Source organism: Schistocerca gregaria, chromosome 11 (genome assembly GCF_023897955.1).
Source record: "Schistocerca gregaria isolate iqSchGreg1 chromosome 11, iqSchGreg1.2, whole genome shotgun sequence".
Taxonomy (NCBI): Eukaryota; Metazoa; Arthropoda; class Insecta; order Orthoptera; family Acrididae; genus Schistocerca; species Schistocerca gregaria.
The window spans coordinates 97,495,918-97,511,766 of record NC_064930.1 but is presented as its reverse complement, the minus strand read 5'-3'; the positions used below and the strand labels follow the sequence as shown (position 1 = coordinate 97,511,766).

The window sequence follows — 15,849 nt, the reverse complement described above, 5'->3', positions numbered from 1 at the left end:
AGCAACTTCTCTGACGCTGACATTAGGGTTATCGTCAACTGCACGAAGAATTTCCTCGTCCATTGCAGGTGTCCTCGTCGTTCTAGGTCTTCCCCAGTCGCGAGTCATAGGGAGCACGGAGCATTCCAGCCTAAGACGCCGATCAATTGCTTCGAACGTCTTCCTGTCGGGACACCTTCGTTCTGGAAATGTCTCGATACAAACGTACCGCGCCACGGCTATTGCCCTGTGCTAATCCATACATCAAATGGGCATCTGCCAACTCCGCATTTGTAAATGTTGCACTGACTGCAAAACCACATTCGTGATGCACACTAACCTGTTGATACTACGTACTGATGTGCTTGGTGCTAGTACTGTAGAGCAATGAGTTGCATGTCAACACAAGCACCGAAGTCAACATTACCTTCCTTCAATTGGGCCAACTGGTGGTGAATCGAAGAAATACAGTACATACTGACTAAACTAAAATGAGCTCTAACATGGAAATTAAGCATTTCTGGACCCCTGTCCACATAACATCTTTTCTTTATTTGTGTGTGAGGAATGTTTCCTGAAAGTTTGGCTGTACCTTTTTGTAACACCCTGTATATACAAACTCAGCAGCCACTGTATGGTGTGTGGTGAATGATACCTTGTACCACTACTATCCATTTCTTAGAGGGAGAAAAAAAAAATGAATGTCTATATTTCTCTAAAGTTTTATCAGAATAATTATTACAGTGTTTCATGTTTAGGCTGGAAGGCTTGATTTTCATTCAAGAGAAATTATGCTCGCATCGTCTGAAGGGTGTTTTTGTAATGGCGTGTGACAGATACTCCCTCTGCTCTAAAATTGCCTTAATTCTTACCTTATTCTGTTTTCAAGCTAGAGCCATTCATTCTGTGCCCATTTCTGACCCCGCCTACACAATTACGTGCAGGATGCTGAAGCGGTCATGCCAGATGATGTTCTTCTCGGCGACGTACGAGCAGGACGTGATGACATTCGCAGAGGCGATTGTGCGTAACCCGGTGATCATCCGACTGAAGCGCGAGGAGGAGAGCCTGGACAACATCAAGCAGTACTACGTCAACTGCCGCAATGCCGAGGAGAAGTACCGTGCCATCAGCAACATCTACGGTGTCGTCACTATCGGACAGGCTATCATTTTCTGCCAGGTGAGCTCTGCAGCAGGTGGGGTCTTGTCTGCTGCAACTGCATGTTCTTCTGTAACTAAATGACTGTGGCGAGTGATAAACGTGCCCAATTCTTCTTTTCTTTTCTTTCTCTCTCTCTCTCTCTCTCTCTCTCTCTCTCTCTCTCTCTCTCTCTCTCTCTTTTTTTTTTTTTTTTTGAGACTTCAGTTTATTGGGATAGTTATAGAGTAATAATTGTCATTTTGAGTCGCATAACAAATTTTTTCCTTGTCTGCAGTCCTGGTGTACGTTGAAATCCTCACACTGCAGCAGTACTGTAGCATGGCACTAGGAGAGGCGAAATGAAATGGTAGAAGCCTGTGATAAAGTAGAGTGTTGTGCGGTAACTCATTTTTGGCAGCAGCAGGATTCTTACAGCTCTAAAAGACAAATCCAAATCGCTTGAGAAATCGCAACATTTCTCCTGCTTGGGTAGTGTAGTGCCTGTGTTAGCTACTGAGAATTTTTCCGGGTTGTATGGGCGTGGTCCCTGGAACTCTTAAATACCCTGACGTTTCGTCCAAGGATACGTTGGACGTCTTCGGAGGTACTCCTGTTTGTGCTGACTGAGGGATTGAAGAGTTCCATGGACCACGGCCATACAACCCGGAAAAATTCTCAGCAGCTGAAACATCCAGTCGTGAAAGGCTTTATTGGATGAGTGTCTGTGTTGTTCAGGAAAATGATGCATGGAACAGGCACTTTAGTGAGTACAGCCGTTATATCCGTGAAATGTGTTTGCAGTTGAGAGTATGGCCAACTGTCGGCTGTAAGATGGAATGACAATGAAAATTTGTGTCGGATTTCCCGGTTATTGTGTGCATGTCTGAAGGAAAATTGCATTATATTTATGAACTACATAGGCACTGCATTACCCTATTTATCCAGGTTTCAATTAAAATGTCTCCCCTGTCTAGGAATATACATAATGAATGGATTAAGAGTGCAGGTTGTAGTCACACAACTGACGACATACGGAAGTTTGTGTCTTGCAGTAAGTTGTTTAATTTATTTATTTACATGTCAAGTTCCGTAGGACCAAATTTAGGAGCAAATCTCGGAGGTCGTGGGATGCTTCAGTACGTGAAATTAAAATATAAAAGTAATAACACATCAAAATAAAATGTTTATGAACCTGAAAAAAGTCAAGCCGTAAGTTTAAGTACACGCACTCAGCAGTATAACATAAGAATCGGCTTGATTTTTCAAGGAACTCCTCGACAAAATAAGAGTGACCCCTGAGGAAACTCTTCAGTTTCAATTAGAAAGCATGTTTATTACTGCTAAGATTTTTGAATTCTAGTGGTAGCTTATTGAAAATGAATGCAGCAGTAACTGCACACATTTCTGCAGACTGGATTTCTGCTGAGTATAACTGAGTGAAAGCTGTTTATTCTTGGGAATAAGCTAATACTGCTAACAAATGTCAGTAAGGCCAATGTCAAAATACACAGAATCATGAACAGGGGTCGAGAAGAGGTTTGTGAACTTGCACCGCTTATTACCCGACCCACCCGTTTCTGAGCCAAAAATATCCTTTTAGAGTAGAAGATGTACCACAAAATATAATACCATATGACAAGGTGAATGAAAATAAGAAAAATAGACTAATTTTCGTGTCGAACCATCGCTTACTTCAGATACCTTTTGAATAGTAAAAATGGCAGCATCAAGTCTTTGAACAAGATCTTGAACATGGGCTTTCCACGACAGCTTACTATCTATCTGAAGACATAGAAATTTGAACTGTTCAGTTTCACTAATCATATGCCCATTATGTGAAATTAAAACATCAGGTTTTGTTGAATTGTGTGTTGGAAACTGTTAAAACTGAGTCTTACTGTGATTTAGCATTACTTTATTTTCTACAAACCATGCTCTTAGGTCATGAACAGCACTGTTTAAAACTGAGCCAATGTTGCACACAACATCCTTTACTACCAAGCTAGTTTATCAGTAAACGGAAATATCTTAGAATTACCCATAATACTAAAGTGCGTATCATTTATATAAATAAGCAACAGAAGTGGCCACAACACTGATCCCTGAGGCAACCCACACTTGACTGTACTCCACTCAGACCTTACATCACAGCCAACTTCAACACTGTGAATAATGACCTTTTGCTGTCTGTTGCTAAAGTAAGAGCTGAACTAATTGTGAGCAACTTCCTGTATTCTGTAATAGTAGAACTTCTGGAGCAATATTTTGTGGTCAACACAATCAAACACCTTAGGTAAATCAAAAATTATGCCCAGCATTTGAAACCTTTTGTTTAACCCATCTACTACTACAGAGAGAAAAGAGATGTAACACTTTCAGCTGTTAAATGACTTCTAAAGCCGAACTGTACATCTGATAGCAAATCGTGTGATATAAAATGATCAATTATCCTTACATAGACAGCCTTTTCAATAACTTTAGCTAATACTGATGCCATAGAAATAGGTCTAAAATTGTCTACATTATTCGTTTCTCCCCTTTTATAAAGCAGCTTTGTAATGAGTACTTTAATCGTTAAGGAGACTGACCATTCCTAAAGGAAATTACAAACATGGCTAAATACAGGGCTAACATGTGCAGCACAGTACTTTAATATTCCACTAGGCACTCCATCATAACTATGAGAGTCCTTAGTTTTCAGCAATTTAATTATTGACTCAATCTCCCCCTTGTCTGTATCACAGAGGAGTATTTCAGACATCAACCTTGGAAAGGTATTTGCCAAGAAAGTGATGTGGTTCCCTGTAGAAACTAAATTTTTATTTAATTCACCACCATTACTCAGAAAATGATTGTTAAATCTGATTTATCTGTAACAGATACATTTTTACTACGAACTGACTGTATATCGTCAACCTTGTGCTGCTAACCACACACTTCCTTCACAACTGACCATATGGTTTCAATGTTTTCTTGTGAATTAGCTATTCTGTTTGCATACCACATACACTTTACATTCCTAATAACATTTTTAAACACCTTAAGATACTGTTTGCAATGGGTTGCTGTAGCTTGATTGTGACCACTTCTAACATTTTGACATAATTCCCGCATTGTTCTACATGATATCGCTACCCCAGTAGTCAGCCACCCAGGCTGCCTTTTACTTCTAGTACCCGGTTTAGAACATTCCAATAGAAAGCAACTCTCAAAGAGCATGAGAAATGTGTTAAGGAAAGCTTTATATCCATCATCTATGTTATCGGTATTATAAACATTCTGCCACTCTTGTTCCTTGATGTGGTTTAAAAAGCACTCTATTGCTGTTGGATTAACTTTCCTACATAATTTGTAATTATATGTGACACTTGTTTGAGTACAAAAGCCTTTGTGTTATTCACCCTTTCACTAACAGAATGTCCACCTAGTAATGAAGAATGAATAAAAATATTGTCTGGCTGTGCTACTATTCCCCTGCACCCTACTTGGAACAAACACAGTCTGCATCCGATCATAAGAATTTAGGAGCTCTACCAGCATCCTTTTTCTTGCACTATCATATACATATTTTATATTGAAGTCACAACATATAATTAATTTCTGGTATTTCACTTTTTACTTCCTGTAAAGTGAATCAAGAACCCTCTTTAGCTTGAGCAGAAATGCTCTGAAGCCAGAGTTAGGGGACCTATAAACAACAATAATTAGAAGTGTAGTTTCACTAAATTCAACTGCCCTGCACAACATTCACAACACTCAAGTATCTGTTTCGTGCAGTGCCGTGATAAGTCTATGGACTCAGATGGAGTACTGTTTTTTTTACATACGTTGCCACTTCCCCACCCCGCAAGGAACTCCTTGAGAAACAGCCAGCTAATCTGTGTCCTGGCAAAGGAAGCCTCTGAATTGTCAAATTATTTTAGTGGTGCTCCGATATATCAATAATTTGAGTCATCTATAAGCAGTTCATTAACTTTATCTCCAATACCTCTTATATTTGGATGAAATATGCTAATTCCTTCTCTACTTGGAAACATGGCATTCTCTGAAGGTGAGCATTTACTTAGAGGGACTTCCTTTAAGCAGGTATACATATCAGCTGATTTCAATCTAAAAAAAGTGCAACTCTAACACCAACTACTACAGGAATTTTTCCACGAGTGATCCCACCAGTGCTCGCTACATTGTCACCTATAAGCTTTGCCAGCCTCCCATTCCCATACCTATTGAAATGCAGGCCATGCCTAGTGAAACCTGATCTACTGATAGACTCAACTGGCACCACTGAAATGTGACCCATGCCCTCTGCATTAGTGACTTCTCCAGCCCCACGGTAACGCACCTAACAGCCGCATTAAGATGAGACGAATCATGATGCTGTAAAAGTTGGACGAAATCCACATCAGTGCCACCAGTTTCAGTGGTTATCTTTCCCCCACTTACATCATATTCACAGTCCCTGTCAAGACTGTACCCTGCTCCACCCATCACTACCTGATACTCCTTCGTAAAATTCCTACATAACTCCCCTATGCTGCGAGTCACCTGTGCTCGGATGGTCTAATGATAAGGTGACTACTCACGGTAAGTGGGAAATTCTGGTTCCACTCCTGGTATGGTCTGCATTTTATTTTTATTGTTGTCATTCCATTATACAGCTGATAGTTGTCCATATTTGCAGTTTGGAATACTTTTCATGTATGTCTCCTGCTTATGAAAACAAATTGCTCCACAGTACATGACATTGTGCCACTCTGTTTTGTCTCCTTTAGTGGCATGGTGTGGTACTGTGTTCATAATGATTGCAGAGTGTACCAGAATTGCAGACAAACGAAAACTTAACTTTATAACAACAAAAATAATCGGTTATTGATAGTATAATATAAATACACACAAAAAAATCGACTTACCAAGTGGAAGCAGGGGAACATACAAACAAAAGGATTGAACTTTCACAAGCTTCCATATCCAGTGGCTCCTCCTTCTGGCAGAAGAGTTGAAGGGGATGGAAGAGCAGTGACGGAAAAGGACTGGAGAGGTTTAGGGGAAGGGGTACAGTTTAGAAAAGTCATCCAGAACCACGAGTCGGGAGATTTGCCGGACAAAATGACAAGGAAAGACTGAGTGTTTGGGGACTGAGGCAGTAAGAATGAAAAGCTAAGTGCATTGTACGTTAACAGAGGTGGTAAGGGGGGGGGGGGGGGTGGCAAAAAATAGGAAAGTCAGAAAATGAAAGATGTAGAAAACAGAAATTGAGTGAAGAAATAAGTCGTTACTGTGAATAAATGCTGTGACAGAAGGAATTGCTGCATATTAAGGCCAGGTGGGTGGCGAGAACGAAGGACATGTTGGGGGAAGAATCCAGATTGCGCATGTGGTGAAACTGCCACCGAGGTCGTGACTGTCGTGTTGTAGTGCTCTGCAACAGGATATTGTTTGTTGCCTGTGTACACCCTCTGCCTATGCCCATTCAACCTGACTGTTAACTGGGTGATAGTGATGCCAATGTTAAAGGCTGAACAGTGTATACATAACAGATGGTATATGATGTGTGTCACTTCATATGTGGCTCCCTCTTCTATAATATATATTTTGCCAATTGCAGGGCTGGAATAGGTGGTGGCAAGAGGTTGCACTGGGGACGGTCACAGGGTAGGAGCCATAGGGTAGGGAGATGGGTGTAGAAGGAGCATAGCATCCGACAAGAATATTGTGGAGATTAGTAGTGCGACGAAAACCAATTCTAGATGTTGTAGGCAAAATCTCAGACAGAATGGGCCTCATTTCATGGCAAGATTTTAGGAAATCGTGGCCTTGTCGAAGTAGCTGACTGATACATTAGAGACCAGTATTATACTGGGTGACAAGTTGTGTGCTCCAAAGTTGTTTTTTGGAGGGATCAGCAGTACCAGGATGGGATGTGATGGCCTGATAAATCTGCTTTTGGACTAGGCTGTTGGGTAGTTATGTCCAGTGAAGGCTGAAGTGAGAGTGGTAGTGTATTGCTGTAAAGAGTCTGCATCTGAACAAATACATATGCGTCGAATGCCGAGGCTACACGGGAGAGAACATTTGACACGGAAAGGATGGCAACTGTCAAAATGTAAGTACTGTCGTTCGTTAGCGGGTCTGATGTGGACGGAAGTGTGTAGCTGGCCCTCGGTGAGGACGAGATTGACATCGAGGAAAATGGCGTGGGATTCGGAATAGGACCGTGTGAAATTTTAATTGGGAGGAGGTATTTAGAGATTCCGGGAATTTTAACAGGTTAGCATCACCGCGAGTCCATACGGCAAAGGTGTCAGTTTCAGTGTGCCACATTAAATGTTCATTTTATCTTCTTCCTCTGATCATTACACCCCAATTCCAGTACTTCATCGTGTTCAGTTGTTTGGATACATCCTGTTTAGCCATTATAAGGTGTTTGTCATGGCATTTTCAACAGTAGCCATTCGTTTAAATGTTTCAGACGAGGAAGATCGCGTCATGGCTGTCTGAGAAGATGTCCAGAGATGGGCACGCAGTGGCACTGCTGACGGGAGAGCTGACAGTGGAGCAGAGGATTGCGGTTCTCGACCGCTTCCGAGAAGGCGTCGAGAAGGTGCTAATCACCACCAACGTGCTCGCCAGGGGTGAGTCTGCCGTTAATCTCGTGATGAGTTAAACGGTTTGGATACTGCCGAGTGACCTGTTTATTGCCTAAGTCTGTGTCTGCAAAGGTGTGTGCACGTGGGAGCACCTTCGAGGGACACCTGGCAGTTGTAGTCGTTGAATCCTGTGTTTCTACGTTTTGAGAAGAACATAGTGCCAATCCTTGTACCACTTTGAAGTCTTACCAAAATCTGACACGATATTTGTATAGCTATCTTCGTATAGTACTTAATTATAGGTAACTGAACAGTCTACAAGAATTCTTGGATTACTAGTTATATTGTTTATGAAGTTGTAAATGTACAACATGAGAAGCAAGGGTTTGAACACAACTTACTGGGACACATGTGAAGTTACTTCCAGATCTGTCAATCAGTCTCTGTCCAAAATAATATGCTGCATCCTCTCTACCAATAAATCCAGTGTGAAATTGTGTGTGTTACCATATATTATCATAGCTTATTATTAATGTTGATATGATACCAATGTTACAATAAATCCATCTCTTTTGAGGTATAAAATAGAACTCACCAGCTATCGCTGATAGGCGATGCTACCAAAATTAATTTGTCCTGTTATGCTTGTCACACTGTGCAGAAATCAGCCTACACATGAATTTATACGTGCTAGATTAGTTGAACAGTATGACTGTGGTAATAATACTTGACAAATGATGTAACAACAACTCACTGTCTTTTATCCCCCCTCCCCTATAGGGGGGCTCGCCACTCTTTTGTGGGTTCGTGCTTGGCTACCACGGAGTCTCAGCCTTCGCAGCATTTTTTCCTTTCCGTACTGCATGTCTATTCTCTTGCTCTTCCTTGTCCACTCCCTTGGGGTACATGTCTGGGGTATTATTCGGAATGTTCTGCATTCTTTTGCTGACGTGCGAACAGACTCAACTTTGTTTTTTGCTTTCTTTTCCTTACTTTGTTTCCAGTTTCCTCTCATTCCTCCAATTTGGCGTTTGAGGATCCTCTTTCTTCTTCTTCTTCTTCTTCTTCTTCTTCTTCCCTGTGTGCTTCTGAAGGCTGGCCCACACCTCTGAAGCGTAAAAGGTGACTGGGTAACACGTAATTCCCAACCCCGGGTCAACAGGTAGGCTTCACGTGTACACTTTGGTACTGGCCAGATCCAGGGAGGCGCGATTACCTGAGCTGTAACCTTCCCAGATTGCCCATTGGTCCCTCTGTCAGGTGTTCAGAAGGTGTGAACAATCACCTAAGGTGGGTGCACTCCCTTGTGAAAAGGGCCCCCAGTTGGAAGGAATGCGCCATCGGAGATGCTGGCAATCGTGCGCGATTTCCTCGCGATGAGTCAATCGTCCTCTCCATTGACGTCAACAAAACGTAAACGTAATGAGGCTCCCGATTCGAAGACCCTTCCTGCTGCACTGCTGTTCCTTGTGGTGTCACATACTGAAGACGGTCAGTCCTTCGCCACGTTCAATCAGTTTTATTCAGAAAGGTGTTGATGCCATTGGTGGCCCTGTGAAATCCTGCTCTCGTATAGGGTTGGCACTTTGCTTTTGGAGTCGGTTTCTGATTCTCGAGCAGAACAACAGCTTGCCGTCTCACTTATCCACAGCTACCCTGTTCGTTTCGAGGCACATAGATCTTTGAGTTCTTCAATGCGGTAATTTACACCAGGCTGCTTGACAGTCTACCCGAGGCTGACATACAATCTTACCCCTCTGACCAGGGTGTCATTGCCATCCATCATCTAATGAAAAAGGTAGATTCATCCTTGGTGCCCACGCGCACTCTTTTCCTCTCCCCTAATAGGGTGATGCTGCCGACCAAGATAAAGGAGGCTACGAAATAATCAGTGCGGCCGTACATTCCGACCCCAGTGTGCAGCTGCCATTGTCACCATTTCAACCACACTCGAACATCTTCACGGCACCCAGCCAAATGCGTAACCTGTGGCAGGGATGCACACGAGGGCAAATGTGCGCCCCCTCCCCACTGTATCAACTGCAGTGGCGGCCGTCCCACTAGATGAGTGGGCTCTTCAGGAGATTTGCGCAAAGGAAAAAGTGCCTTACCCAGTAGCTCACAAGTTACAGGCGAGTTGCAAGCCCTGTGTTCTCCTGTCTGGCACATATAGTTCTTTTCTTGTTACCCCTCGCTCCACGGAGGACACGGCGATGCGGGCGTGTGACCTCAAATTTGGCTCCGAGGTTGTGAAATAACCCAGTGTCACGGTAGCATAACCGTCCCCCATCCCGCTTTGCAAGAAACCGTCACTTTCGCCTAAAGGGGCGGAGCCACCCACTCCATAACCAGCAAAGGTCAGGAGTAGTACTCCCGTGAAGACATCCTCCATTCCTCCAGCCAGACGGCACCCTAGTCTTCCCCTAACCAGAAGGGCTCGAAAAAGTTCCCTAAAGATAAACGGTCTACTCTGTCACCAGCTTGAAGATCCAGCTTGACGGTGTCGTCATGTGATACCTAGCCAGGCTGGCCCCTGGCCGGTGCACACCACCGACTGTTTTTCGGTGTTGGACTCCACAGACCGACCACACAAGCACGCCGATCCTCCTCCTGCTTCTGTGCCCTGTAGTAGCGACTCCCTCGGCGGCTGCGGAGTCGACACCCCTACATCTCTTCCTCATCGTGACTGTCCTCCGGTGGAACGTTAGGGGCATTCAGTCGCACGAAGAGGATTTATAGCTGCTTCTAGCACCACAGCATCCCCTTCTGCTCTACCTGTGGGAAACAAAATTGTGCCCTCGTGACTGCTTTGAGCTTTCACGTTACGTACTGATTCGTTTTGACCTTCCCCGCATGACTTTCTCCCTCTGTACCATTTATTTACCTCCGTCCTTTGATGCCACCAGGGCCAACTTCCCTCAGCTTATTGTGCAGCTACTGCCGCCGTATTTGCTACTCGGTAACTTTAATGCAAGGAGGACGTCAAAAGCAGACTCGCTATGGCAAAAAAGGCATTTCTGGCCGAGAGAAGTCTACTAATATCAAATACCGGCCTTAATTTGAGGAAGAAATTTCTGAGGCTGTACGTCTGGAGTACAGCGTTGTATGGTAGTGAAACATGGACTGTGGGAAAACCGGAACAGAAGAGAATCGAAGCATTTGAGATGTGGTGCTATAGACGAATGTTGAAAATTAGGTGGACTGATAAGGTAAGTAATGAGGAGGTTCTACGCAGAATCGGAGAGGAAAGGAATATGTGGAAAACACTGATAAGGAGAAGGGACAGGATGATAAGACATCTGCTAAGACATGAGGGAATGACTTCCATGGTACTAGAGGGAGCTATAGAGGGCAAAAACTGTAGAGGAACTGTAGAGGAAGACAGAGATTGGAATACGTCAAGCAAATAATTGATGATGTAGGTTGCAAGTGCTATTCTGAGATGAAGAGGTTAGCACAGGAAAGGAATTCGTGGCGGGCCGCATCAGACCAGTCAGTAGACTGTTGGGGGGGGATAATAATAATAAAAATAAAAAAATTAATGTGAATCATCCCCTTTGGGTTTCTCCCAGGACCTGTCAGAGACGTGCCCTCTTGGCTGACGTCCTTAACCTCTTCTGCCGTGGAGCACCCACTTTCCTTTCTGACTCCTCGCACACCTATTTCCATTTGGACCTATCCTTTTGCACTACCCAGCTTGCCCATCATCTTCAGTGGTCCATTCTTTCTGACACCTACTTGACCGACCCTTTCCTGTGTACTCTCCGTTTCCTGATCTCTACTCCATCTGCATGCACGCCCAAATGGCAGCTTACTAAGGCCCACTGGCAGCTTTACTCCTCCCTGGCGACTGTCAAAGGAAGAGATTCCCCAGTTGTGATGACTAGGTGGACTACCTCACCAACGTTATCCTTACTGCTGCTGAATGTTCCGTCCCTTGCACTTCCTCTGTACCACATCGTGTCCCAGTCCCTTGGTGAACTGAAGCATGCCGCAACACAATTCCCACACGGAGACGTGCTCTCTGTGTTTTTAACCGCCACCCTACACTAGAAAACTGAATTCGGTATAAACAGGTGCGTGCAAAGTGTCGTAGAGTTCTTTGGGATAGCAAAAGAGCCAGCTGGAGTTCATTCACTAATTCATTTAACAGTTCCACACCTTGCTCTGTCATGTTGGCCAACCTCTGACAGCTCTCTGGAACCGAGATCCATTCCCCAATTTCTGGCCTGACAGTAGCTGACGATGTCATTGTGGATCCTATTGCTATCTCCAACATCTTGGGCCGCAACTTTGGGGAAGTTTCAAGCTCTTCCCACTGTCACCCTGACTTCATCGATAAGAAAGGAGTGGAGGCAGCTCAGGCAATACCCTTCTCTTCTCAGAATCGTGACTGCTACAATGCCGCCTTTACTATGAGGGAGCTGGATTGTGCTCTTTCATCCCGGTCCTCAGCCCCGGGGCTGAACGCCATCTATATTCAGATGTTGCAGCACCTTTCTCCTGCAGGCGAGCACTTTCTGCTTAACACATACAACCGCATCTGAGCTGAGGGCACATTTCGTGGATGCTGCCGTGAAGCCGCTGTCGTACTCATACTAAGTCCGGTAAGGACAAAAACCTTCCTTCTAGCTACCATCACGTCTCTTACTATCTGCGTTTGCAACGTGATGGAACATATGATTCATGTCCGGCTGGTGTGGTGGCTCGAATCTCGCCTTCTACTCACGAATGCACAGTGTGGATTTCGAGTGCTGCATTGTGCAGTTAAAGTTCTCTTTACTTTGTTCACCCATGTGATGAAGTGTTTTCTGCAGATACCCCAGACTGTGGCCGTATTTTCAATTTGGAGAAGCCCTACGACACCTGCTGGAGAACTGGTATCCTCTGTACTCTTTATACGTGGAGCTTCAGTGGTCGCCTGCCCTGTTTTCTTCGGGCATTTTTACGAGACTGAGTTTTTCAAGGTGCGTGTCAGTTCTTTCTTGTCGGACACCTTCAATAAGGAAAATGGTGTGCCTCAGGGTTCCGTCCTGAGTGTCATCCTCTTTTCTGTCACCCCTAACCCTATAACGGCCTATCTCCTGCTGGGCGTCTCCAGCTCCCTTTTTGTCGATTTTGCCATCTATTGCAGTTCTCCACGGACCTGTCTCACTGAGCGGCGTCTTCAGCACTGTCTTGATTCTCTTCACTCCTGGAGCATTGGCAATGGCTTTTGCTTTTTCACTGACAAAACTGTCTGCACGAATTTCTGGCGGCACAAATGGTTTTTCCCACCATCTCTACATTTTGGGTTTGTTGCCCTTCCGTTTGTTGACACTAAGAAATCCATGAGGCTCATGCTTGATAGGAAACACTCTTGGTGCTCCCAGGTATCCTACCTGGCAGGTTGCTGTCGCGGTCCCTCAATGTCTTACTTGTCCTCAACGGTACTTCCTGGGGTGCCAATCGAACCACTCTCCTCAGTTTGTACCGGTCCCTTGTCCGATTGAAGCTCAACTACGTGTGCTTCGTTTATGCATCTGCACTCCTTTGATCATCAGTACGGGGCTCGTCCCTCTTCTCTGTTACCTCCTGGAGTCCGCTTTCGCCACTTGCTACGGCGGCTTAACTTCGTGCTACCTGCAACTTTCCCAGTGGGTGTAAACCCTTCGCCACCTTGGCTTTGTGACGCGGCCCGTGTTAACCTTAGCCTTCATTCCTTTCCTAAGGATACTACTCCAACCTCGGTCTATAGCCTTCAGTTTCATGACCCTTGTATGCAACTTTACCTTTGTATACACTGATGGCTCTTGGACTGACCGTGGGGTCGGGTGTGCCTTCGTCGTTGGCACCCGTGTTCTTCTGGCACACTCCTCAGTATTTACAGCCGAGCTTTTCGCCTTGTATCAGGCCACGGAGTACATCCGGCAAGACAGCCTTCCCAATTGTGTCCTCTGCTCAGACTCTAAACACCCTCCAAAGTATCTGTTGCTGTACACTGCTCATCCCGTAGTGCAGCAGGTCCAGGAAAACTGTCACTTGCTTACTCTTGGTGGAGCCAATGTCATGTTTCAGTGGGCCCCTGTTCATGTCAGTCTGCCAGGAAACGAGGCAGCAGATGCTGCTGCCAAGGCTGCAGTCCTCATACCTCAGCCTTCGAGTACCTGTAATCTCTCTGATCTCTGTGTTGCCGTCTGTCTGTGGGTGGTGTCCCTTTGGCGTCGCCAATGGTCCTCCCTTCACAAGAATAAACTTTGGCTTATTAAGCCTCTCCCCGCACCTTGGATGTGACCACATCTCGGCCCTCCCGCCAGGAGGAGATTATTTTAACTCTGATGCGTATTGGGCAGTGCCTTTTTAGCCATTGTCATTTGCTCAGTGGCTCTACCCCACCACTTTGTATGCATAGCGTCAAAATTCTAACTGTCTGCCACTTCCTGCTGGAATGTCCTTTTTTTAGCAATTTACGTTGGGTTTGCCGTCAGATTTATCAGCTGTTTTAGTGAATTACGTGCAGGCTGTTAACTGTGTTTTACTTTTTATCTGCCAAAGCAATATGGCAAAGGCCATTTAATTTTCAGTTTTGGAAGTCCTTTTTTTTTCTTCTTTTTCCTTTTTTGTCGCACTTTCTCCATGTGCCGTTTTTAGCTGTCTCCTATTCTGTCCATCGGTACTGACAGTCGTTTCCCTCGTCTCTGTTTTTGTGTTCTATAGTCTTGACTTGGGCACGTATGACCCCATTTGCTTTTTTCGCCCTAAAACAATACAAAACTGTCTTGTAATTCAGAGTACTTTGTTCCTCTGCCTGTTACCAGTTTCAGATGCTTTCACATCTATCCTCTGAAGTTGCACATTTCTTATGCTGTCCTAACAATCCCAAATGGGTGCTGTGTGTTATGATTTTATTTGCTGAGTATGTAAAGCAGCATGGATATCCACAGTGGTTGCTCACCTTACACACTGACTGCTGCAAGCAGAGATATGGATGTTTCACCACCAGGCCAGGCCAAGGCAGCAGGCATAAGCCTCTTCTGTGGCTGCTGGTGGCATAGTGCAGTTAACCTGTTAAACAGTAAGCTTGAAGGATGAATAGTGAAGCTACATTTGCATAGTGTTAGTATTTACTACTTAACAGTGAAATCAAACAGTGGAAACTCCATGTAGGAATATCGGTAATGAAGAAAAATATAGGTTGTTACTTACTGTTTACTGTAAAGATGAGATGCTAAGTTGCAGATGGACACAATTGAAACATGCTATTCACTCACACAAGCAAGCACTCCTCATGCACATGACTGTCAGCTCGTGCCAGAATGTATTGTGACCCGAGCTGCCAGATTTGATACTCGTGTGTTCGAGGTGGGCTTACTTGTGTGAGTGAATGGTGTGTTTCTCCTTTTCCAACGAACGCTGTGACTGAAGGCTTACGTGTAAGTCTTTTAATTGTGCCTGTCTGTAACTTAGCGTGTTGTCTTCACTGTAAGTAGCCATCTGTCTTTTTCCTACAGTGTTGAGATCTCTACTTAACAGGGAATCTAGCAACTTGCCGGCAGTATGTGCACATCGTTCTATTCAGCCGAGCCGCACTGCTACTCACTCGTCTGTCAGAGTACCTGTGCACTACAGACTGCTGTCCAGCTGAGTGTTCCCGAGAGAATACGAGTGAGGCCGAAACTGCTCCTCATATTACTGCCACGAGACAAAATAGGAACTGTGGGGCCCGTGGAATGTCGTGAAAAAGCTGCTCAAATCCGTACCGTATCTCTCTCTTGGGCCAGAAGTTGGAGCCAGTGTCAACCGAGGCTCGGCCGAACAAAATCATTTTTTTCTTCCATTGCTGCAGAGTCCAGGTTTTATGGCTTTGGCACCCATTTCCCTGTTCCGGGCATTTGTATAATTGATGCGTGGTTTTGCAATTCCAGCTCACCCTGTAATTCGCAGTTTGTGCAGCTCCCTTTGTGTTGCTTTGTTGCGTGCAGGATTTCAGAGTTCAGCCTTAAATTCCTTTGTGACTTTTACAGCTGTTGTCCTCTTAAATTTTTTTTAATAATCTTCTTGAATGACATCTTTCACAATCGCTCGACACACTTTTTTTTGTGTTGTTATTTAGTGGGTGATGATTTTTCTCTTTCCCAGTATGTGTTAGAAATGCTTGGTA

At 44.5% G+C, this 15,849-nt stretch overlaps 1 protein-coding gene across 1 annotated transcript in view; it reads left to right on the top strand.

Annotated features, from left to right (window-relative positions):
* Window positions 1–15,849, top strand: part of LOC126295226 (DEAD-box helicase Dbp80-like) — a 123,734-nt gene that overhangs the window by 99,347 nt on the left and 8,538 nt on the right. The window contains exons 7-8 of the mRNA XM_049987571.1: window positions 924–1,161; window positions 7,592–7,754. Coding sequence (XP_049843528.1) covers window positions 924–1,161; window positions 7,592–7,754 — 401 coding nt within the window. The remainder of the gene's footprint in view (window positions 1–923; window positions 1,162–7,591; window positions 7,755–15,849) is intronic.